Source organism: Guyanagaster necrorhizus, assembly GCF_019112545.1.
Source record: "Guyanagaster necrorhizus MCA 3950 unplaced genomic scaffold BT62scaffold_7, whole genome shotgun sequence".
Classification (NCBI taxonomy): Eukaryota; Fungi; Basidiomycota; class Agaricomycetes; order Agaricales; family Physalacriaceae; genus Guyanagaster; species Guyanagaster necrorhizus.
Genome location: NW_025064886.1, coordinates 1,502,110 through 1,523,093, shown reverse-complemented (window position 1 = coordinate 1,523,093; position 20,984 = coordinate 1,502,110). Strand labels below are relative to the sequence as shown.

Genomic DNA, 20,984 nt, shown 5'->3' with positions numbered 1-20,984 from the left:
CTGGTGGCCCGCCTCCTCAGCTGCCAAGGCGAGGATATACTTTCTCTCATCCCGCCGCGAAGGACGGTTCCTATGTTTCTGTTGAGACGCCCTCCGTCCAACGAGCAGCTTCTCATTGTCTGTCAGCCGCCACCGAGCGTCCGCAATCTGAAGTGCCAGTCAAGTCTTCTCGACGGATTGATAATAGCATTCTTCCATTTCCTGCCGTTGGCCGTTTATCTTCAGCCCATAAGCCGTCATTAGCTCCGGTCACTCCTTCGCTGGACGTATCTTCTCACAAAGCAGATCCTCATCCAACTGAAACAAAAGCCGAGGATCTCCTGGCCAAAATCAATAGTTTGACCGTCACTGACAATCATCTTCAACAGCAACGAATGTCAGTCCACTTCAATAAGAAGAACAAAAGTGTTCGCGAAGAGTCATGGAGTTACATCGGCACCGATGATGAAGGCCGCAGCGGCATTGGCCTGAGTGTCGGTAGGGACGTTTGCAGGGAAGTGGGAAATATTACCGCCGACAGGGACACTAGCCCAAATAAAAACATGAAAGAACGCAAGCCTAGACGTAAGTTGACTATTCAGCCATTACATTTGTGGCGTGACTGATTCTATTTCTCAGCACCTCCGCTTGAGCTCCCGTCATTGAACAAGAAGCATTCAACGTTGTCTATTCCTTCCCCGCTCGCTCTCTTCTCGCCTTTAAGCAGTGTCCACACACATAGCCGATTACTCACATCCCCGGTCGTCGGCGAGTTTAAAGGGTGGTTTTTCAATCTATTCAGCTGGAAACACCAAGGAGCGCATTCCCAGAGCAGTTCATGGATGCTGTATTCATCCGATGAATCTATGAAGGCTTGTGATGGTGTCAAACGTGTGTTAGAAAGGCTCGGCGTCATCATTGATGGCCCAGGTTCCACGGTTTCGCCAGGATCAAGCGGGACACTAGAACCGCCGTTTCTCAGGTGTAGGCTCGACGAATCGAGCTGTGGCGAGCTTGCCAATATGAAACCCGTGCGCTTTAAAGTTTGGTTCTCACCATCATCAATGGCCCATCTAGCTGCGCCTAATTCACCTCTTATGTCGCCTACCTCGAACTTTCTCTCGGCTCCTCCGCCACCAGCCGTGCTTGCACATGGAAGTGCCAGCGTTTATGTGAACAAGAGTCCTCATATTTCACCTCTGCCTATTCCTAATCCTTGCGCAAGTAACAGTGTCTCGCATGTGTGCGTATCAATTATATCGCTGGTCCGAGAAAAGGGATCCACTGCGACGTTCCGGGCTATCTGGCGAAGACTCAAGGACGCCTATAGCGACGGTTCTATGGCTCCTGACTGCTTCAGCTCAGCGATGGTTAGTACGCCAGTCGTGGAAGGCTCTCCCACATTTGCAGTGTAATTCGTGCATCCGAAGACAACGGTTCACATCTCTTTTTTGTATTTACTACATATAACATGATCACCAGTGTACTATCTGCATTTCTAGGACCTGTATACCAATTTCCTGTTAAATACCACCTTAACGGCTTTGTATTCTCATACTATTGTACCATTTCTTTCAAACACGGAAATTCTCTTACAACGCAACGAGGCTCTAACTCGCCTAATACCGTGTCACGCGTGACACTGGCGTGTTCTCCTTCCGCATTCATTAGACTGAATTTTCTGCCAATGCTGCGACCTCGTTTTCTGATAAAAACAAGGCGTTTATATCAGGCGTCTACAAGAGTAAACAGCGGCCTTGATTGCGGTTAGTGAAAACTCGTGTCCTTGTGGTAGACTGAGAGCCCTAGTCACACATCAGCCGTGAGTTGTCAACACTACCACACGGTTCTTGATACAATCTGACACGCTCCTTTTCCGGCCTTTGGGTGTAAATGTACTTCTTTCAATTTGTGACCGTCTCTTTTCTCTCTCGTTGTTGGTTTCTCGAGCTGTACGGGCTCACATCGCTCCTCTGGATCCCCTCTTAGCGTCGTCCATTTACTCGCCCAACTAAAAATATATTTCGCTATTCAAACCGACAGTACATATAGCAAGTATATTTGTATTAACTTGCCCATAATTCATGCTGAATATTCTAAGTAGTAGTGCATGACCAGCAACAACTGGACTTGATGATCGGCAGCTGAAACGGACTCCGAGTAACGATCATTACCACTTACTCCTCTCTCCTTTGAGATAGATTTGAACGACTTGATGACCAGCTGTGGAATGCTCTCTTGCTATCCTTATCTCTCATAGAGGTCGCGAGAAGAGCATCCATCCTATTTGAAATTGGATCGAGGTGGCGCCTGACGCTCGAGGTCGTCTTAAAGCTTTTCTCAGTAATTGTATCATGGAAAACACAGTGAGTATATGGAGACAAAACTCAAGATGTTATCACTACTGTTGCAGATGCCGATTGACATTGACTAAGAATGCATGTTGACATGTGTATCATTTCAGATCCGGAATCCGATTTTATGAGGAGCCAGGACTTGTCTTATCCTACCCCCTCCGGCTGTGTACGAGTTGCAATCAAAAAGTTGCAGTATCGATATGACGATGTCCCTGACATCGTCGCTTACATGTAGACTGTAAGTCCCTTTCGGCTCCGCAGAGTGGTATCTACGCCAGTTTCTGCGAGAGGGTCGCGATACATTAACTCTGGATAGTTACTGACTGGGTGAGTATATAGGAGTGTACCTTGGGTTTTTCATCAGGCTAATATATGAGTATGAGGGAGTTGAGATTACTCTACCAAAGACCGAGTAGACTAAGCCACAAGACTTCCCTGCATAGATCAGGTGCGTTCCAAACGTGGTATCCTGAGCTATTGAGGGTGTTGATGCATCACTCGTTCCTGGTAATGATGTTTTATAAAAATATACTGCTCAAGGTATTGAATGGACACGGCGCGGTCGGCAGCTAGACCGCAGTTGCCAAGTTTAAGCAACAGCCTTAGGGTCGCATAATACAGGCCATAAACTGGGGGCGATACGGCTGCGCCGATGTAAGTAGACACGTCGAAAGGTTTCCAAGGACATGCGTTGACTGGCGTGGCACCTTACGCATCACCTAGGCGGCACGGCCGTGTATGAACAACTCACGTTTCTAGGCAGTGCCGTGACCCTGTCGGTTGTCCATTGCCGAAAAAATACCTACAATGGAGTACCGACAGTTTGGTGACAATCTCGTGAATGATGGATAGATGGATATGGCTTGATTTCTGGGATAAGAAATGACGGCAGTAAAGAGATAGGGAAGCTGAACTTTGTTGGTAGATAGAAATCGCCGGAATGGAGCTCGGCGTGGTGCGGTTGGCTGGGAGTTGAGACGGCTGCCCGAAAATCCGACTAGGAGAGATGCTACGGGAAGGGTGTATATACCCGCAGTAGGCGCGCGAGACAAAAGCCTAAGACTCGCGGAAGCGCCCAGCCAGCCAGGCTTCTGTGGCGTCTATATATACAAACACCATGGTGAATCCGGTCTGCCTGCGAAAATGTTTCAGGGGACCAAGAACCGTTAAACAGGAAGCAAATGGAAGATCCTGAGATCGAAACCCTGGGTAAAAGAACAGGAAAGGTGTAGTGTGTTCGTCTTTATTTAGTTGATTATTGGGTCCGAGACGCTAGGCTCCGCAGATCATCTTCAGACTGTTATCGGTCTGCTTTCCGCGTATAGTTTCCAGTAGACAATGGAACAATATCACCTAGGCAACGGGTACAATGAACCTGCATCGAATGGTGGATGCCCTAGAAGAGGGTTGCATGGCAAAAATACAAAGAGACGTAGTGGTTTATCAGGTCATCTGGCAGGATTCATTTCCTGGGCCTCGAGGAAAGATCCGGGAACGGGAATGAGCGGCTGAGCAATATCGTACATGCGAATATGATTGGACGATCAAAATGAAGGGTACGAAACACAAGAAATCAACAACAAAGAGAGCCCAAAAAAATACCAGTCAGTGGCTCTGGAGAGCGGAAGGGAGACAGGGGAAGGAGGGACAGGGTCGGGAATACTCCGGACGGTTGTAGAACATGAAGGAAACCGAAGGGGATAGATCCGGTACTAGGTGAGAAGCACGTGCCATATGGAGGGCTGTTGTTGATGCCGTCAGCATGTTGTTTACCGTGACTCCAGTCACTCCACGCTATTTAACGCCTTCACTGCGCCCGACCAATGTCCTTTCTTTTTTCCCCACTACCGTCAACAATGAATTCAACAAAACGATCCCGCCGCAGCGCGACATCTGTTATGGCTGGAGCCTTCCAGATACGTCCCTCTCGCGACGTCCTGACTAGCCTGCTAAATGGCCTAGGGCCATATGCACTCGAAGAAGAGGAAAATTGGGAGAGCACATTGAAACAACCTGTGAAAAGTAGTTTTTGGATGGAGAAGGGTCCGGAGAAGCGAAAGATGAAGCATGGCCACTGGGAACGACCACCCGCTGCATCACCTGCCAAAAGCGCGACGCCGGTAGCACACACACCGACGGTGGCTCTATCACAGCCTGTCCCTTCCACCTCCTACAGCCGTCCTACCATCCACATTACCACCTTGCAACGATCCCTATCCATCACGCCGCCTCCAACAATGTCGCCGCCTCCGTATCCTTCCACACCTGGCTCAACTCCTGGGCCGTCTGATTCGTCGAGCGTTTCCCGTACTTCTTCCAAGAGACCACATACACCCGACGATGATGAAGACCTGCCACGCCTGGTCGCTCCCAGGCCTCCGCGGAAGAAGCGGGTCGCGGTAAAGAAGGGCTGGAAGGGCTGGGTCGAGGTTGACGAGTCGCGCGAGCTACCGGTGTCCGATAAGCTCATTAACCTTGACCGTCCACAAGCATATGCCGACAGGCGGACGCGTAGCGGCAAGCAGTTTGACGGCATTGTGGGTGATGGCTGGGTACACATGCTCCACTGACTAGGTGCGTGCTATCTTTTTTTCCAACCGTTCATTTTTTCTCATTTCTCGTCAGTTGGTTCATCACTATCGTTAAAGCATTCTCGCCCAAAAAACCATCTGTCTTCTTCATTCGGCCACCTCGTCGAGGCCGTCCACATGCTCTCATTTTCATGAGGCCTATGCCTATTCTTTCCGTTCACATTTCCGGGTTTTTGGTGCACTGGCGTATCTATCGATCTCCCTTCACATTTATACCTTTCATGGATCTCGACCCTCGTTCTCCATATCGATTGATTGTATTTCAAGTTTCACCTGTTGCGCTGCTCGTTCCCATTGGTCTTTTCCATTGTTCTGGTTGTTTCATCCATTGTATGTAGTAGTTGCTATCATAAATCGGTTTAGAATAGAGCTGTTTGATGCGTATCTTTCAGCGTCCATTTGCACCGTCACGCGTCACAGGAAAATAAAGGTGCGAGCGTAAATTTGGCCGTATATTCCTGCGAACAATGTTTTATTGATGGTCCGGCCACCCAGCAGGGTGGATCTATCCGTGTAATTTTTTTTTTATTTAAGGCTCACCACTTCCCGCCGCCCGCGACGGCAGGGTCGCACTTCCCCGAATTCAATACAGTCGTGCCTTGATAAAGCAACAGAGGCAAATAGGGAGAATTTACTATTCTTCTACTTATGGATAAACTTGGCGCCGAACTCCAAGAACCCCCTTTCTTCGTGTGAAGAACTCTTTTTAGGCGCGTTCCCACGATACCTGTGGATTCACCAATCTAGTTCTGTGACCTCAGAACGATGTCTGTTGTTATGAATCTGTTTAATGAAGTATGAAGCATTCAGCGAATCAAAATACGACCTTCCAGAATTATACTGAAGACTTGGAAGGCAACAACGGCTCCAGCTACTTAAATCCTTTGATGTGATCAGCGAAGTTTGGCACGCCCTCACACTTCTGACTACTGGCCAATCGATAGCTCCACATTCATGAACAAAAAGTAGCGACCACTGGGAAAGGGACCTGGCTAGAAATACACGTGAACAACATTCAACCCGGGTACCTATTGTACTTATTCTTTGAGTCTGCCCAGCTCGATCCTGCCCCCTTTGTCTTGGTTATCCCCTGTGTGATGGAAACTTAGTAGTCACCTTGTCCTCTTTGCAGTTATTCGATGTCATTGCCATCTTGCAGAATATATAACAAGTATACAACAGGAAGGCTACATTATTGCCAGAGAAAAGTCAGTAGGCTAAATCGTTCCGGCATCCTCAAATTTTCGGAATGATTCCCCTTCGATGACTTTGATAGGTGCACTGGTTGCAAACTGGTTGGTGAACATGTACTGACTGCTTACTCATACATTGAGCCACGGTACTTATTCCTCATGGATAGAAAACGGTCTTAAGTGGTGGCTAAACAGCATGATGGCAAACGTAGATGTTCCACGCCTTAGCACGACAATGAGTGAGGTCAGAGGCGAGAGGAAAAATCGAACTTCCTATTACTACTATGCCTGAAGCAAGATGTAACGTGGAGAAGGTTGGACATGTAACATAATTACAGTGTGAATGACATCAGAGAGATCAAAGAACATTACCCCCTAGTAACAATCATATTCACCAAGAGATCCAGGAGTACTCGCACGAACAAGCGCGAGCGGCAAACTTGACGCAACGTGACAGTGTGACAAAAATCGGGCCGGCCCAAAAATCAATCATTTCCAAAAATCTCATTTGAAGGCGGGAGTTGTACTCTTCCAAATATGGTGAGTTGTCTTCCAAAGACGAAGCTTCTGCCGCAAGTAATACACTAATGTCCCATTGTCATCTCCGAAGCGGTCCCTGGCAATCCGTTTCTCGGAATGATTTACTGGACGGAAGTCGGATCCGGAATTTACTGAAATCGGGGAAGCGGCTAGGATTCTTGGCAGAGCTGAGTGAGCCTGTGAGCAATGTGGTTACAAGAGAAAAAACATTCCCGTCGGTGGCCGAGACCACGTGATGTTACGTCACGAAGAATAAGAAATTGCTCTTTCCTCTTTAACTCGGTCTAGTCTGCTCGTATTCTGCTTGCAACGAGTCAGTCTGACCAGGAAGTGACCGCCCAACCTGGCACCATCTAGACTAAAGTGTGGCGTTCACAAATCCGACTCGCGGCCAGACTCGACAAGTTGTCACGATAAGACGCGCTCTGAAAGCGTCGATTTCCGTGGATAAGAACGGAATTCGGATCTTGCTGCCGAAATTCACTGTGTTGGTACAAATCTACGAAATTTTTATCTTCAACTCCGATTATCGTAAGGGTACCCTGAAAATCCAAAAATGGCGGCATTCTGACAGGATCCTAGGCTATGAATTCTCTACCTGCACAACTGCTACATATCTCGTGTCCTGTTCTGCCGGTACCACCATCATGGTTTCCGGGACACATGAACAGATTTACAAAGCAGCTGCCTTCAATGTTGTCCCGTACACATGTTGTCCTCGAAGTCAGAGATGCTAGGCTTCCTCTGACAAGTATCAATCGTAAACTTCAAGGCGAGTACAATGTGCGGCTTGTTATTTCCAGGTGCTGAAGCGATGTGATAATAGATATGCTCCAAGAGTGGAGAGACAAGGCGCGAATGAGCAACCGAATGTTCCAACACGTTATCCTTCTGAACAAGGCGGACCGTGTCCCCGAGTGGGGTATCCCAGTAAGAATATGAACCGATATATCGGAGGAAGGCTTGTGATATCTATTTTTGCGCCTCTTAGCCATTCCTGTCGGTGATGCAAGACAAATATCCGGAACAAGATTTTTATTTCACCTCACTGAAGGAGACCTCTGACCTCAAGCGGATATACCGGATACTCTCTGGTGGGCCTCTGCGTGTGCTTGTAGATAGCGTCTTATATTTTTTTCCCTTCCCGTATAGACCTAGGCAAGCACTACCGATGGTTCGAAGGCATGAACGTTCTCATTGTCGGCATGCCGAATGTGGGTAAATCATCATTACTAAACGCTCTCCGCAACACGGGGATTAAAGGGCGTACGTCGAACCTAAACGTTGTTTTCTCCTTCTCACGTCGTCATCGTCTAATTAGGAACGCCCAAAGCCGTGCGAACGGGGGCTAACCCTGGAGTAACGGTATCCTTGTCCAACAGGATAAAAATCTTTGAGAATCCTCTCGTGTACGCCTTTGACTCACCCGGAATGATGTTACCATTCCTGGGCCACGGACCAGCAGGCGCCGAGCGCGGTGCTAAGCTCGCTTTGATTGGTACGTAACCCCCCGCTCTGGAAAACCTCCGAACTGAGTCCCATGAACTCCCAGCGGGGATCAAAGAAGGTCTATACCAAACTGAAACGCTCGCTGAATATCTCCTGTACAAACTTAATATCCTGAATTCCATCTGTAAGTTTTCGTATCAGCGGTTCCTGGCTATTTATTAGCGCCTTTTCTCGAAGTTATGCTTCTTGTGTTCATCTACCAAACCTTGTTCCCTTTTGTCTTCGGGGTTCTATGGATGTATTCAATGAAGCTGAACCTAATTTTATATTATTGTAGCGCCGAACTATTTATCCGTCCTGCCATCAGGATCAAAACCGACGGCGGACGTGTGGGAATTCCTTTCGTTGCTAGCTAAGCGAATGGGGATGCTTGCCGGACGCGGGGAATATGATTTACAGCGAGCGGCAATGTTTTTCATTGACTGGTGGCGTAACAAAGGCGGTCTAGCAGAACATTCCGACGTGGGATCTTATGGATGGGGTTTTGACTTCCAATGGACCGTTCCTGCGGGCGAAAAGAGAGATCTACGACAATTGATGGAAACGAGTCTTGCGCAGTTTGATGCCCAGGTTGAGCTGGAGGAGCAGGAAGGTAACATGATAAGTGATACGCAGAAGGAGAAAACTGCAGTGGAGGAAAGGAAAAAGCAGAAATTGAAGAAAATTATGGAGCAGGATAAGGATCAACGGTCGAGGAGACTATTCACAAAGCCACGGCGCCGTCGATAGCTCATGCACGATCGGTAGGATTCATTGAAGATGTCCTGTTTGTGCATTTGTATTCTGTCGTTTCCCAGAACTTGGCCAAGTGCGCCATCCTTCATTGATATCACGAGGAACCCTGGTATGCATCTGCTAGTTGTTTGATGTTCCTGATCCGTCATTCAAGCCCAGATTCGCTCTCCTGCAGACCTATTCAATAATTTAAGTTGCAAGAACCGACTGTGCGGTACAGTTTCAGCTCTCAGCAGTAAAATGAATCACCATGTGTTATACCGAAGCAAGCTTCCTTTCCTGGTGCAGTAGCAGCCGAAATCCTGGCGTTCCTCTATGTTCCTTGTCCAATCCGAGGATTCAGCTTCAGGTAACTCAATCACTAGTCATAACGGTGTATTTATGCCTCTCTCTTATTTTGTACCCTGCGGCGCAAGCTCAAATGTCCTATGATACTCCCCAAAACGCCCATTTCGGACAGAAGCATATCCCTTGAACGCTTTGTCTTCTTTCTGACATATTAACAGCGTCTTGTGACCTACTCCCTTTACTTCTTTAGTTATCTTCGCTTGCTTGAGGCCTGGGTCATACCCAAATAAACATGTATGCTCACATGCCTGCCTCAGATACTATGACAGTTTCTCGGAACCGTGTCGTGGTCCAGTCCCTTCTCAGTAAGAATCACGATGCTTCTTGTGTATTTCCGGAGTGCCAAGTGTTGCAGAATCAAGTTTTCGCACGTCTCACACGGGTTACCCTGAAAGAGTATTCAGAGATCCTAGTTCTTCTTTTCGTGGGATGTACCGATGATAGTATACATAGTCATCAGCGCGGCCCGCAGATAAGATCGCCACAAATACATCGTTAATGCTAGAATAAGCTGAGGGAATTCCCATTAATTATCATCAGGAATACAAACGGAGGCGACAAGAGTTCATGCTTACACGATTGGTGACCTTCGAACTTGACAATCGATATCTGATCGTGAGGTTTGTCCTCGATCGTTGATCATGGAAGGACGCCTCGTGCTCAGTTTGATCGCCCTCCTCGCTCTCTTTCTCGTCGCTCTTGCTGTCGAACCAACAGCATATCGATCGCTTTTCTTCTTTCCCACCGCCACCCTCGCCCTATACATCGTTTTCTTCACCACTACTAGCAATGCTCTGCTCGACAGTTCGATAGGCGGCTGGAGCACCACCATTGTCTTGTATGCATCGGACTACTTGGTCCTAACGACGGATGTGCAACGGGAACTGCGTAAATGTGACCAACAAGCGGGACGCATATCTAAGAAGTCCTTTCTGGCGCGCTTAAAATGGGCTGCAGCCCTCTGTTTCAGTCTCGGCTGGGCTCAGCCTGCAGCAGTATTACCACCCTGTACACGTCAGTCGGTGACCCAGCTTTGGCTGAAAGTTGGTCTATGTCTACTGCTGCTTGATGCCGGCAGTGCGTTGAACGGATTAAATCCTGCATTTGTCAACAGAGAGTCAATCACGTTGTATGGGGTCAAACGGCGTTTTCTTAGCCTACTGGGCTTCGGAACGGGGACTGTTTCAGTTCTGAATATCCAACACTGTTTGCTGTTCCTTGTGACTGGTGAGAGGGTTACATCGGCTTTATTTGGGAGACTGGCGGATGGCTATACGGTGCAAAGATTTTGGGGTACATTTTTCGTCGTCCCTATGCTCTCGTCCTCATTCTACGTTATCCTAGAAAGACCTGGCATCAATGCTTACGAAAAGTGCGCTGAAACTGGTTTTTTTGTTTCGTCGGCTGATTTTCCCCTGGCCGTAGTTCTTATTGTCGCATGCGCGCTTCTTAGCATATCGTGTGCTTCGTCTGAGACGCGGAAGCTATGCAGCCTTTTCCGTACAGCTTCATATTGCCTTTTTTATATCCGGCTTCTTGCATCAGCTCCAGGAATGTTCGGTCACCCGTCGGTGGGCGTATGGTAACAAGATTTCCTTTTGTTCCCAAGTTGGCGCAATGGCGTTGGAACAAACGGTTATTACACTGGGAAAATGTATGCACCTACTGTCTTGGGCCGGGGCATGGGCTACTGCTGGGTGTTGAGTTGGTTCATATTTATACTGCCTTCCTGGCTAGATCCTATGACGCGAGCAGCGATGTTTGTGGTGAACCCAAACAAGACTGTGACACCCTCAGGATGGAAACTGCTAACGGCCCAATAGTACTCCACGCCTACCCCCCAGTTCGTCTTAGCATATACAGTGCAATCTGATGGCATTCAAAACATAGAAAGACTCGTTATACCAGCGGTGAATTCAAGTATAGTCACGCAAACAAGTGTTAGAGAACAAGCACCCTCCCGCCGCAACTCCCCCGATGTATTCTTATTACTAGACAATTTGGAAATGTGGAAATGCATCTACTCTGAAAGAAAAGCAAAAAGACGAAAATAGAGCCAAAGAAGAGGATTAAGGATTCGAAGAACAGAGGGAAAAAAACTATTGATACAGTCGATATGGTATGGTAAGAATAATGATACAAGATGCAGATTGAAAACGCGAAAGACGAAAACAAGATGCGTAGGTCAAAATGTCGATGCGAACCAAGGAACAAACTGATAAAGGCGGTGGGTGTTGGAGTGGAGTGGCGGACGTGGCGGCTGCAGAGGCAGAGGCAGGTCGTCACTGGCTTGGTCGTCGATTTCGTGGTCCCCACCTTGATCTTCAGAGTCACTGCTATCGCTCTCGGACTGACTGTCAACCGGGCGACAGCGTGGATATCCCTCCGGATATCTGCGATCCTTTGGGGGTTCTCTGTTGAGATCAAACGGGGGTTCCGGCTTGAGATCGAGATGGCAGTCGGGCTCGTCTCGGGACTGATGCGGGTTTTTCGGGGGCTCCCGCTCGAGAATATATGTAGGCTCGGGTAGGACGGTGTTGTACCGGTGGTCCTGGGAGTCATACGAGCTTTTGGGGGTAGGCTTGAAAGGGCTGGGCGGCTGTGGATGCGGCTTCTGTGAACGGAGGAACCATCGCAAGAGCCGCGGGCAGCCACGCTGTCGGTCTTGTTGCCGGTCGCGCTGAACGTGTGATGGCTCGACGTCTGACGGCTCGTACGGTACACGGAAGGGCTGGTGGTGTTGCACGGGTGACTGATCGAACTGTTTGTACGGTTGCTCGCGTTGGAGCTGAGACGGCTCGTACTTAGCGTGTAGTTGCTCATACGGAGCGTGTAGTTCATACGGAGCGTGTAGCGGCTCGCACCGAGCTTGCGGCTGCTTGTACTGATCGTACGGGTAATCGTCGTGGTAGTCATACTGATAGTCGTAGTATGATTGTTCGTCAGGATCGCACCGCAGCGGCCCGTCTTGGCTAGCACGGCAGTCTTCTGTCTCCGGGACATACGACGAAACATAGATATGCGACCAAGTCAGTTGAGGAGCGAAAGACCAACAATCCAAGTTGTCACAAAACTCCTCGTGGTTCTGGACACATCGTCAATCAAAGCTGAATAACAAGTTGACGAAAAATGGACCTCCAGTTGGACCTCTTCATGTTCGTCGAACATTGTGCCTAGAGGTAAATCTTCTTGACAAGGAGTGGGTGGTGGTGAAGGGGAGCAGGGTGTAGAGCCAATGCTCGATTCATGCTCCAGGAAAAGGACGCCTTCAGGAAGCACCGTTCCTTGCGACGAGGGAAAGAATTCTTCTGCGGATATAGCCCAGCCTGCATCAGAGCAAGGAAATCTCCAGTTTCGAACTTCAGCCAAAGCCGCCTTCACGGCTTCCTCTCGCAGAACAAAGGTATCGTCTAGATTTTTTTTGTCATGTAGTTCAGGATGGAACCACATGACAATCTTCCAGATCGCCTCGTCTTCAAGTTGTGGATAGGTATCCCGGAAAAGCAGAACAAATGCCGGAACTTCAGAGACTTCAGGTATTGAGGGTAGTCTGTCCTTCAATTTCATGAATTGGAAATCACTGGCGAAGTACTGCTGAGACTCTTGTTCTTGTTCGATCGCAACTTCAAGATAACTCTCAGGTGAAGCCTTGCAAAAATAGAAGATAAGAATCTGAAAATGATCAAAACGAAGACAAGACATACACCCAACCTAGGGGAGTTGTCCTCGTGTGGTCTGATGGAGTCGGTCGTCAAGGATGCAGTGGCGGCGAGCTGATGAATCTGCTGGTCTTGCGATTGCGCTAGTTTCACCATCGTCAGAAACTGTTCTACCACCTGCACGGCCAATGCCTCGACATCCGACAGTTGGATGGAGAGCAATGTCTGCACTTCCCACAATTGTGGAAACTGCTGTAGCATATCATACACAAGTTGCGGGACCAGCTGATTAACATGTTGGATGTCCATGGATCCTCGAGCAAACTCTGTTACGTTGAGATTACTGACGACCGCCTGGGTGACCGCTTCAGCGAGATGCCGCTGCAGCTCTCCTAGAGACAGTTGCGTATGCGAAGGTTGCGGTGAAGTGGGCCGCGGAGGAGACTGGCAACTAGACGGCGGAGGTGGCATGATTGGTACGTGACATTGAGTCAATGACACAACTTGTACTTCTTCAGAGGAAAATTCATCGGACGATTTATTCAGAGGCGGGTGAAGATGCTCCTCCATCTCAGTGTCATATATAGGTACTTGGATGGCATCGTGGACGATGACAGAAGGAGTGGGCTGGGTGATAGGTGAGGAGCCGTTGGGTTGAGGGACGGCGGGTGCAGAAGCTGTGGGTGGCATTGGCTGAGAAAATGGGACGTCGTTGCCTGGAGTGGTCGTAGAATCGGGACGAGGTGTCCGGGACGTGTCTTGGAATTGAGATGATGAATTTTGGACTGGTTCTACTGGAGCGTAGAGGGGGACGAATTCCAACTCTTCGTCAAGCTCATCTTCCTCTTGAAGAATTTGGGCATCTAACATAGACAGTATCGTAGACAAGTCAGGTGGCGCCTCATGAGAGGGACTGTGTGATGCGTCCTCCGTCGTTTCCTCAGGCTCCCCGAATATCAGGGAATCCGGTGCTCGACCACGACGACTAGCAGAGGCATTGTTAGCATAACCTCAGATGAGGACGAAGTATAGGCACGCACTGGGAAGGACGAGGGGGATCCTGCGGAAGAAAAGGAATGCTATTTCGAATAAGCAACTCGGCTTCAGCGTCGTAGGTAGCCTTTCCCGGCGTTGTCGTTGACCATGTTGCCTCCTCGGGAGATGTGGTATCGAGGAAGGAATAATGTTCCTTGTTGAGAGTTCGAGGGACGGGTCTTAAGAAAACATACAGCATGAGCACAAAATAAGACCGGGAGTTGATTTGGGACTCACGTCTGTTGGAACATTGGGGAGACAGAGGCAGACACCAAACGTGGACCTCTCTAAGTAGTTTTTTGCAATGACGGTGCACGTAGAGAGCAGAAAGTCGCTGATGGGGAAGGATGCAACCGGGTCGTGTTGGTCAAAGGCTCGATGCATTATATATATTGGCCGGCCAAAGTCAAGTATTTGCAAGCAGTACAATAACGTCGGAGGTTGAATCCGTTTTTGGCCAGGTGATGGCAACCCACTTTCGGTGGCGCGACTGAGGGAAATGACAAAAAGAAGACCTTGCTAGCGGTCATTTTTCCTCAGTTATCTTCTGACGATAAAGTGTATGATTCTGCTTGACTTTCTATAGCACATACCGGTGATAACATACACGGAAGGCCTTAGATTGGCACCTTTACTTGGACAAAGCTAGGTCGGACCGGGGTAAGAAGCTGGACAAAACGGGCGCATGGACAAAGGAGAGTGTGAAGCAAGTGTTAGCCCAAATTGGATGACCAGGTACGCGAACAAGGCAAACACTGCTTCGACTGTCTGCGTTAGGCTCTTTGTTTTGAAAATTGTAGCGCAATTGAGAAATTGGTAGCGGAAGGACTGCTGGCGCGACACCCACCATCATTATTGTCTTTGGTGTAGTGAAATGCAATCTTTGAATTCGTGTACATGTGAACCTGTACTAGGCGGGAAGAGCCACCTGTTTCCCACCTTGAACCTCGAAAGGTGTCGTAGAAAGCAAAGATGTGGCTCAGCTTATAAACTAAGTCGCGGAGTATTACGTAACTGCAGATACTGAATACATGGTTCAAGGAAGAAGCTATCACCGAGAAAGGTTGTGATCTCTACTTGACAAACGTGTCGTAGCAACGTTTACAGCAAACCTTAATGGGCAGCCTTAAAATTTCATCTCATAAGACAAAGTCAAGACCTTAAAGCATGAATACAAAGGCAAGACAAGAATCAAAGTCACCTGAACTTTGAAGAATACGACGCTAATGACAGTTGAAGCATGCACGAGGTTCTTGTCAAAGCTGCAATCGGAGCTTACCGGGTGCTTACGCTAAGCGACACGATCATGTGATGATGTTGAACATAGCACATGTCACGTGCTTGCCACGAGGCTATCGCGCGGATTTCAACTTGCAGTGGCCTGCCTTTTTCCTTGTCCCATCATTTGGCGTTAGGCCTCCCTCAAGATTCAAGCTTCACGTCGCTCACGTCCATTCATGCAGGCATACAACAGGATACCAGCGCCACCACTCGCCGGACCGTCCAAGCGCTATCCTCTCAACGTCGTCAACAACTACGTTACCGGCCCGCCAGCTTCACCACCAAAACCCGCTGAGAAACAAAAACAGCCAGCATCACCTCCTTTGCCTCGCCAGAACAGTAAAACTGCGCCGCCATCACCACCAAAGGTCATTTCCGACAGCAAGAACAATAGGATATATCACCGATTGGACTTTTTGGGAGAGGTGAGCAAGCTATTTATCCCAATTTTCTCGCTTATGTATTCCTTCTTTGATAGGGTGGATTTGCTCGAGTATACGAAGTGAAAGATGTTCGAGGATCCAAATGGGCATGCAAGGTAGTCACCAAGAGTTCTCTCAAAACCAAGAAAGCGAAAACCAAGGTTGGCCATTCCGTTCATTCTGCTACCATTTCCGTTGAGTGAATTTAAATAGCTGTATGCCGAAATCAAAATCCACAGATCCCTCGAACATCCGAACATTGTCGCGTTTATAGACTGTTTCGAAGACGACGAAAACGTCTACATGACTCTTGAACTCTGCCTGGGTGGGTCCCTCATGGACCTCCTACGCAGACGCAGACGCTTCACTGAGCCTGAAACCCGGTTCTTCATGGTACAAATCCTCGGCGCTTGTCATTACATGCATACCCATCAGGTCATCCACCGGGACCTCAAACTCGGCAACATATTCCTAGACGCCAATATGAACATCAAAGTGGGCGATTTTGGTCTTGCCGCCCTCATCGAGAACGAAGGTGAACGTAAGAAGACGATATGTGGAACACCGAACTATATCGCACCAGAGGTCCTGTTCGACACCGCGAATGGTCATAGCTTCGAAGTCGACACATGGTCTACAGGCGTCATCCTGTACACTCTTGTCGTGGGACGTCCCCCTTTCCAGACAAAGGAAGTGAAAGGAATTTACAAGTGCGTTACTGCATGGTTACGTTTGTCTTGTTGTTAATGTTCCGCGTTTAGCCGCATCAAAGAGAATGACTACGATTTCCCTCCGGAACGTCCAGTGTCATCCGAGGCCAGAGACCTTATCACAAGCATCCTCGCGCCTGACCCACAGCTTCGCCCAACCGTCCACGAAATCGTCGCTCACCCCTTCTTCAGCGAGGGTACTTTCCCGCCTTATATCCCCATCTCTGCAAACGAGACCATCCCTACCTTCCAGCATATCAATCGTGCGTCAAGTGATGCCAACTATAGGCGTGTCAAGCGCAGGGCTCTTTTAGATGATGACCAAGTGACGTCCATCGCTCTTCCTAAATCGCAGGTCTCCACGACCTCCTCTGGCGCAATGAAGAGCGTTACTACGAGCATCGCTCAGCAGGAAAAAGAATTCCAAAAAGCTGTTCAGCCCGGCTCCCCCATTTCTGCCTTGCTAAGTTCTGCAAGGCAGCCGCTCTTGATGACTACTGCTGCCGGCAACGGTGCGAAGGAGTCGCCCTTGATGAGAAAGCTGCAAGCAGCCTCAAAACAAGCTTCGCCTCTTGGACCCCATAAAGGACGAGGTGTCGTTGGTGGTGCAGCTGGCAGAGGTTTGCAGGGTATTAGAGAGGAGGACGATGAGCAACTGCAGCGGGACAAGGCAAAGAGGAAGGAGGTCGAGGCCATGAAAACCCGGATTGTGGTTCAAATGGCTGAGCCCAAGGAGGAAGACACCGAGGACGAGAGGGAGAATATGCCACCTGTCAAGAATGAGGTGCGGAAGCGCAAGGACGCGGATGTCAGAGAGGACAGACTACAACGTAAGTTTCGCTATCCCCGTATATTTGATGCGCGAGCTCAATTCGTGTAGGAGACGGAGAAGTAAAACTGACTGGGCAAGAGCTAAAAACTAGGCTCACTGGCTTTGATGGTGCTGCCCATGTTCTCTCGCTTGCTTTTGATGCAAAGGAACGAGGGAAATTATTTCGTGACCCTAGAGAAGATCCACAGCTTCCTCTTCCTGAGGAACGTGTGTTCATCGTTTCCTGGGTAGATTACTGCAACAAGTATGGCATGGGCTATGCTCTAACCGATGGTAGCGTCGGCGTTCATTTCAATGACACAACAAGCCTTGTCCTGAGTGCTGACAAACGGTAGGCCGGTTTTGCGTCATCTAGGGATATGAGCTCATTCGTTATGAGGTAGGCACTTTGACTACTTGGCCGCAAGAAAGCAGGGGGTCATCTTTGTGAAAAAGTCATACACTGTTGACGATTATCCAGACGACTTGAAGAACAAGGTATATCTGCTCAAACATTTCGAGCGGTATATCATGGAACGTCTATATGGGGAGTATGAGTACACGTTTGAGGACGTGGACAAGACGAAGGGCATGGACTGGGTGCAGAAGTACCTGAGGATGAAACATGTCATCGTCTTCAAGATGAGTCACGATGTATTACAAGTTAGTTTCCCCGCACGCTACGCATTCTTCCTGTCACTGACGTATGTTCGGATTCAGTTCAACTTTTACGACCACTCGAAGATCATTCTATCTTCGCACGGACTACTGGTGACGCATATCGATAAACACTATAAGATGACGCGCTGGACGTTGAGCGATATCATGGCTACCGCGTTGAAGTCGGAGGCTGGCGATATCGACGAGGCGGAAGCAAAGTTCAACGGGAAGCTAGTCGACAAGTTGAGGTATTGCCGAGAGGTGCTGGTCAACATCAAGACGGCGAGTGGCGTGGATGAGGGTGTGAAGGAGACCCTGATGAAGAGAACATCTAAGATTTCGTTGCGGTGAGGAGAAATTGCCCATGACGATGCTAGGTCGTCAAAATCAACTCGGAATGGAAGTTGCACTTTTGTTTTTTTGCTATTTTTGACACACAGGTGTATGCATACCCTTCGGACAACGAATGTCTACATTTTTCTCATGATAACGCCTCAGATGCATTTACTTACGGAGTAGCATACACAGTATATTTATGAAGGCTTGAAGTAGTTCAGGCCTTGACAACGCTTGTATATCCATCGAAGACATAACATAATAAATGACCTTTACAGAACTTGCACCGACTACTTTTGCTTTAATACCGTACCATGCCAATGTTAATTCACGAAGTATTGCTTTATCTTGCTTCCTTCCCAAAAACACGACGTAATGAGATAGCCGGAGGGTACATCGAGAACTTGGCGGTTGCAGCGAGAGTGTGTCGAACGTATTTCGTCTTTGTTCCTTGTCATGGCTCACAGTCTGTTCATGCCAACGATTCTGGTCGGCCGCGTTGCAGCAGGGCATGCTCGCCCAGACGACTCCTGGAGCAAAAGCGCCAGGGCGTCGTCGCTTCAATTCCAAAATCACTCGTGTTCGCAGGATGACGGCCGAACGAGTGAATCTGGATGGAACACATCTCGGCGCATAAGACCGGACTTGGAGGAGGGCTTGGAGGAAAGTACAGTGTGTTAAGACTGGAGGGCGCTGAATGGCTTGACATCGGTCTGGAACAATGTACTATGCTATTTATTCAGGACCTTAGACCTGTAAGAGTAGTAGCAGTACACAGATCCACGAAGTCAGGCTAGGGGAATGGAAGATGCCGCTGTATCTCAGTTTATTCATGCGTTGACGCAGGCCAATTGGACCAATTATTAAAGACTCCAGTTCACGCATTACGACAACGTTATTCAGAATTGGCTAGCCACCATACATGAGGGCTAGCTCCCACCTCATTCATCCAAGCGACCGCAGACGAAATCCGAAACGTCAGTCCAAATCTTGCCCCAAACAATCTTGACCTTATCAGAGCGGTCAGAGTGAGTCGCTGCTATGAACATGATTGACACTCACCACTGATTCCGAGCGGTGCACATAGCACTTGCTGGGGATATAACCGACAGAACGACTCCCATGGTTCAGAGTCAGGAGGAAAAGGGGGGCACGCTACGTCGCATCGAGGTTACGAGCGGACGACGTTAAGGGTCAGCGTGCGAGGATGGTAGTCGACAGTGATCAAGGTGAGTCTGAGATTGGACCGGCGTCTTGTGCTATTTCGTACGAGCCCAGACGATGTCAGCCGTGCTATCTGCGGAATCCGGATTTAGTCAAGTCCACGAATCGTTAAAATGAAGAAAATATATACCAATAGAAATAAATGCAACTGCAGTTGCAAGCCTGAAGAGAATGCCAAATTTAAAGGTTCTATAGGTTCTTTACTACACTGTACGAACAGGAGTTGACTCTGTCGTTGATAACGAGTGTGTCTTGTTCTATGTTTGGGAGACAGTCAGTCGGAGATTGGCGAGAGAGACAGAAAAACTCACGAATACCCCCACACGTGTGTCAGACAAGATGAATACATGGAGTTCGCACAGGAACCACTGATGGTTGCGTTCCGACATGACCATCGTAAAAACACGGAGACTTTGAACTCCTCTTGTAGGTGAAATGCCTCGAACGAAGAAGCCAGAGAGAAACCAAAGGGAAATCCAACACTTCTACGAACACATCAGGAAACTCTAAAGGAATAAGGACAATGAAATGCGAACGCACCCGCCGTGCAATCCTCCTACAGGTTTCTTTTCAGGAATGCTGTCAACGTCTGTTCTGTTTTGTCAGGACCTCAACCAGACGCCATCTCGAGACCTAGAGAAATGTGTAAAGACCGGCGGAATAGAAGAATTGAACGAATGGTACACCGAGAAGTCACTCGACGTTGATTCTTCTTCATTACTGGAGCTCTGCCTTCGCCTTGTGGGGTCCAGGACATTGTGCGCTGGGTCAAAGCGCATATAGAAAGGTAGGATTTTGGGAGAGGTGTCACTGAATCCTAGGAAAGCTGGATGCCTTCGTATTACTCCCTCGAGGCCTTCGGCAACTATCGCTGGCACGGTCCGTCATCGTCGAACATATATGGTGGATTGTCCAGTAGCAAGTCATCCTTTTGCGACCAAAAGCGATACCTGAAGAGAGCTTTAGGAGGACGGAGATCGTGATTGCACGACGACGTACCGAGTTTTTTCTTCGCCGTCGGCATATCTGCTTCACTGTAAGGTTACCATTCAAAGCACAGACAATCAAGTACTCACAGGCGATGAGTACCGTTCGGAAGAATGGAGACACACGCGCCTTCATGCCAGTGCTGGGCGTGTTGATTTGTAAAGGGTTGATACACGTCAATTTTATCTCAAAAGAGGACAAGGTGTTACAATCTGTGTGCATGTGCGTCACTTGTTTGATTTCTGGTCGCTGTCTGACTATTTCCCATAGCTTCTTTGCCTGCCTTCCGACAGCAACAACGCAAGTTTTCATGACTCAAGCGTACAGTGGAACAGGGAGTGCAGACCACTTGCCTGCGTTTCTTATACCGCAATATTTCCTTATGTTTCTATCAATGACAGCTCTTTCGTTGATTATTTTGATATTCCTCTCTGTCATTTTTTGTAGAGAATACAGGTCGACTGTTATTGGACCGTTATGTCCTCGCGACTTTGACGATTGATGATAGAGGCCGCGGTGGATCGTGAACTTGTTAATGGCTAATTCGAAGTCCTGCCTAGACTAATGACCAGCGTTTGGACAGCCCTTCGGGGTTACCAAGCGGTCG

The 20,984-nt window shown here is 48.6% G+C and overlaps 9 protein-coding genes across 9 annotated transcripts; 5 read left to right on the top strand and 4 right to left on the bottom strand.

Annotated features, from left to right (window-relative positions):
• Positions 1 to 3,055: 3,055 nt before the first annotated feature.
• BT62DRAFT_1074373 (uncharacterized protein) lies at positions 3,056 to 3,763 on the bottom strand (the record flags this gene model as incomplete). The annotated part of the gene is made up of 3 exons (XM_043179011.1): positions 3,451 to 3,763; positions 3,143 to 3,392; positions 3,056 to 3,091 (listed from the first exon to the last, which is right to left on the bottom strand). Exons 1-3 carry the CDS (start codon positions 3,453 to 3,455, stop codon positions 3,056 to 3,058), a joined length of 291 nt encoding a protein of 96 aa, XP_043042349.1. The 5' UTR covers positions 3,456 to 3,763.
• A 406-nt stretch (positions 3,764 to 4,169) lies between these two features.
• On the top strand, positions 4,170 to 5,310 carry BT62DRAFT_992799 (uncharacterized protein). The gene is made up of 2 exons (XM_043190364.1): positions 4,170 to 4,910; positions 4,962 to 5,310. Exon 1 carries the CDS (start codon positions 4,193 to 4,195, stop codon positions 4,904 to 4,906), a length of 714 nt encoding a protein of 237 aa, XP_043042348.1. The 5' UTR covers positions 4,170 to 4,192; the 3' UTR covers positions 4,907 to 4,910; positions 4,962 to 5,310.
• A 1,637-nt stretch (positions 5,311 to 6,947) lies between these two features.
• Positions 6,948 to 9,240, top strand: BT62DRAFT_992798 (P-loop containing nucleoside triphosphate hydrolase protein). The gene is made up of 9 exons (XM_043190363.1): positions 6,948 to 7,191; positions 7,243 to 7,432; positions 7,487 to 7,590; positions 7,652 to 7,754; positions 7,813 to 7,926; positions 7,982 to 8,158; positions 8,213 to 8,293; positions 8,447 to 9,013; positions 9,064 to 9,240. Exons 2-8 carry the CDS (start codon positions 7,246 to 7,248, stop codon positions 8,896 to 8,898), a joined length of 1,218 nt encoding a protein of 405 aa, XP_043042347.1. The 5' UTR covers positions 6,948 to 7,191; positions 7,243 to 7,245; the 3' UTR covers positions 8,899 to 9,013; positions 9,064 to 9,240.
• Positions 9,018 to 9,461, top strand: BT62DRAFT_730619 (uncharacterized protein). The gene has a single exon (XM_043182051.1). The coding sequence runs from the start codon at positions 9,155 to 9,157 to the stop codon at positions 9,377 to 9,379; it is 225 nt and encodes a 74-aa protein (XP_043042346.1). The 5' UTR covers positions 9,018 to 9,154; the 3' UTR covers positions 9,380 to 9,461.
• A 319-nt stretch (positions 9,462 to 9,780) lies between these two features.
• BT62DRAFT_730563 (uncharacterized protein) lies at positions 9,781 to 10,888 on the top strand. The gene has a single exon (XM_043182050.1). The coding sequence runs from the start codon at positions 9,894 to 9,896 to the stop codon at positions 10,836 to 10,838; it is 945 nt and encodes a 314-aa protein (XP_043042345.1). The 5' UTR covers positions 9,781 to 9,893; the 3' UTR covers positions 10,839 to 10,888.
• Positions 10,889 to 11,134: 246 nt separating this feature from the next.
• On the bottom strand, positions 11,135 to 12,383 carry BT62DRAFT_730542 (uncharacterized protein). Its single transcript, XM_043182049.1, has one exon. It carries the CDS (start codon positions 12,265 to 12,267, stop codon positions 11,194 to 11,196), a length of 1,074 nt encoding a protein of 357 aa, XP_043042344.1. The 5' UTR covers positions 12,268 to 12,383; the 3' UTR covers positions 11,135 to 11,193.
• On the bottom strand, positions 12,231 to 14,618 carry BT62DRAFT_929917 (uncharacterized protein). Its single transcript, XM_043185831.1, has 5 exons — positions 14,540 to 14,618; positions 14,184 to 14,490; positions 13,952 to 14,125; positions 12,957 to 13,896; positions 12,231 to 12,900 (listed from the first exon to the last, which is right to left on the bottom strand). Exons 2-5 carry the CDS (start codon positions 14,195 to 14,197, stop codon positions 12,283 to 12,285), a joined length of 1,746 nt encoding a protein of 581 aa, XP_043042343.1. The 5' UTR covers positions 14,198 to 14,490; positions 14,540 to 14,618; the 3' UTR covers positions 12,231 to 12,282.
• Positions 14,619 to 15,329: 711 nt separating this feature from the next.
• BT62DRAFT_929915 (Pkinase-domain-containing protein) lies at positions 15,330 to 18,454 on the top strand. Its single transcript, XM_043185830.1, has 7 exons — positions 15,330 to 15,652; positions 15,706 to 15,810; positions 15,863 to 16,359; positions 16,411 to 17,189; positions 17,240 to 17,522; positions 17,575 to 17,833; positions 17,891 to 18,454. The coding sequence occupies exons 1-7, from the start codon at positions 15,404 to 15,406 to the stop codon at positions 18,179 to 18,181; spliced, it is 2,463 nt and encodes an 820-aa protein (XP_043042342.1). The 5' UTR covers positions 15,330 to 15,403; the 3' UTR covers positions 18,182 to 18,454.
• A 653-nt stretch (positions 18,455 to 19,107) lies between these two features.
• BT62DRAFT_1003568 (uncharacterized protein) lies at positions 19,108 to 20,599 on the bottom strand (the record flags this gene model as incomplete). Its single annotated transcript, XM_043176954.1, has 10 exons — positions 19,108 to 19,176; positions 19,229 to 19,283; positions 19,342 to 19,463; positions 19,609 to 19,647; positions 19,702 to 19,875; positions 19,931 to 19,946; positions 20,000 to 20,261; positions 20,329 to 20,340; positions 20,390 to 20,416; positions 20,467 to 20,599. 10 exons carry the CDS (start codon positions 20,597 to 20,599, stop codon positions 19,108 to 19,110), a joined length of 909 nt encoding a protein of 302 aa, XP_043042341.1.
• Positions 20,600 to 20,984: the final 385 nt, after the last annotated feature.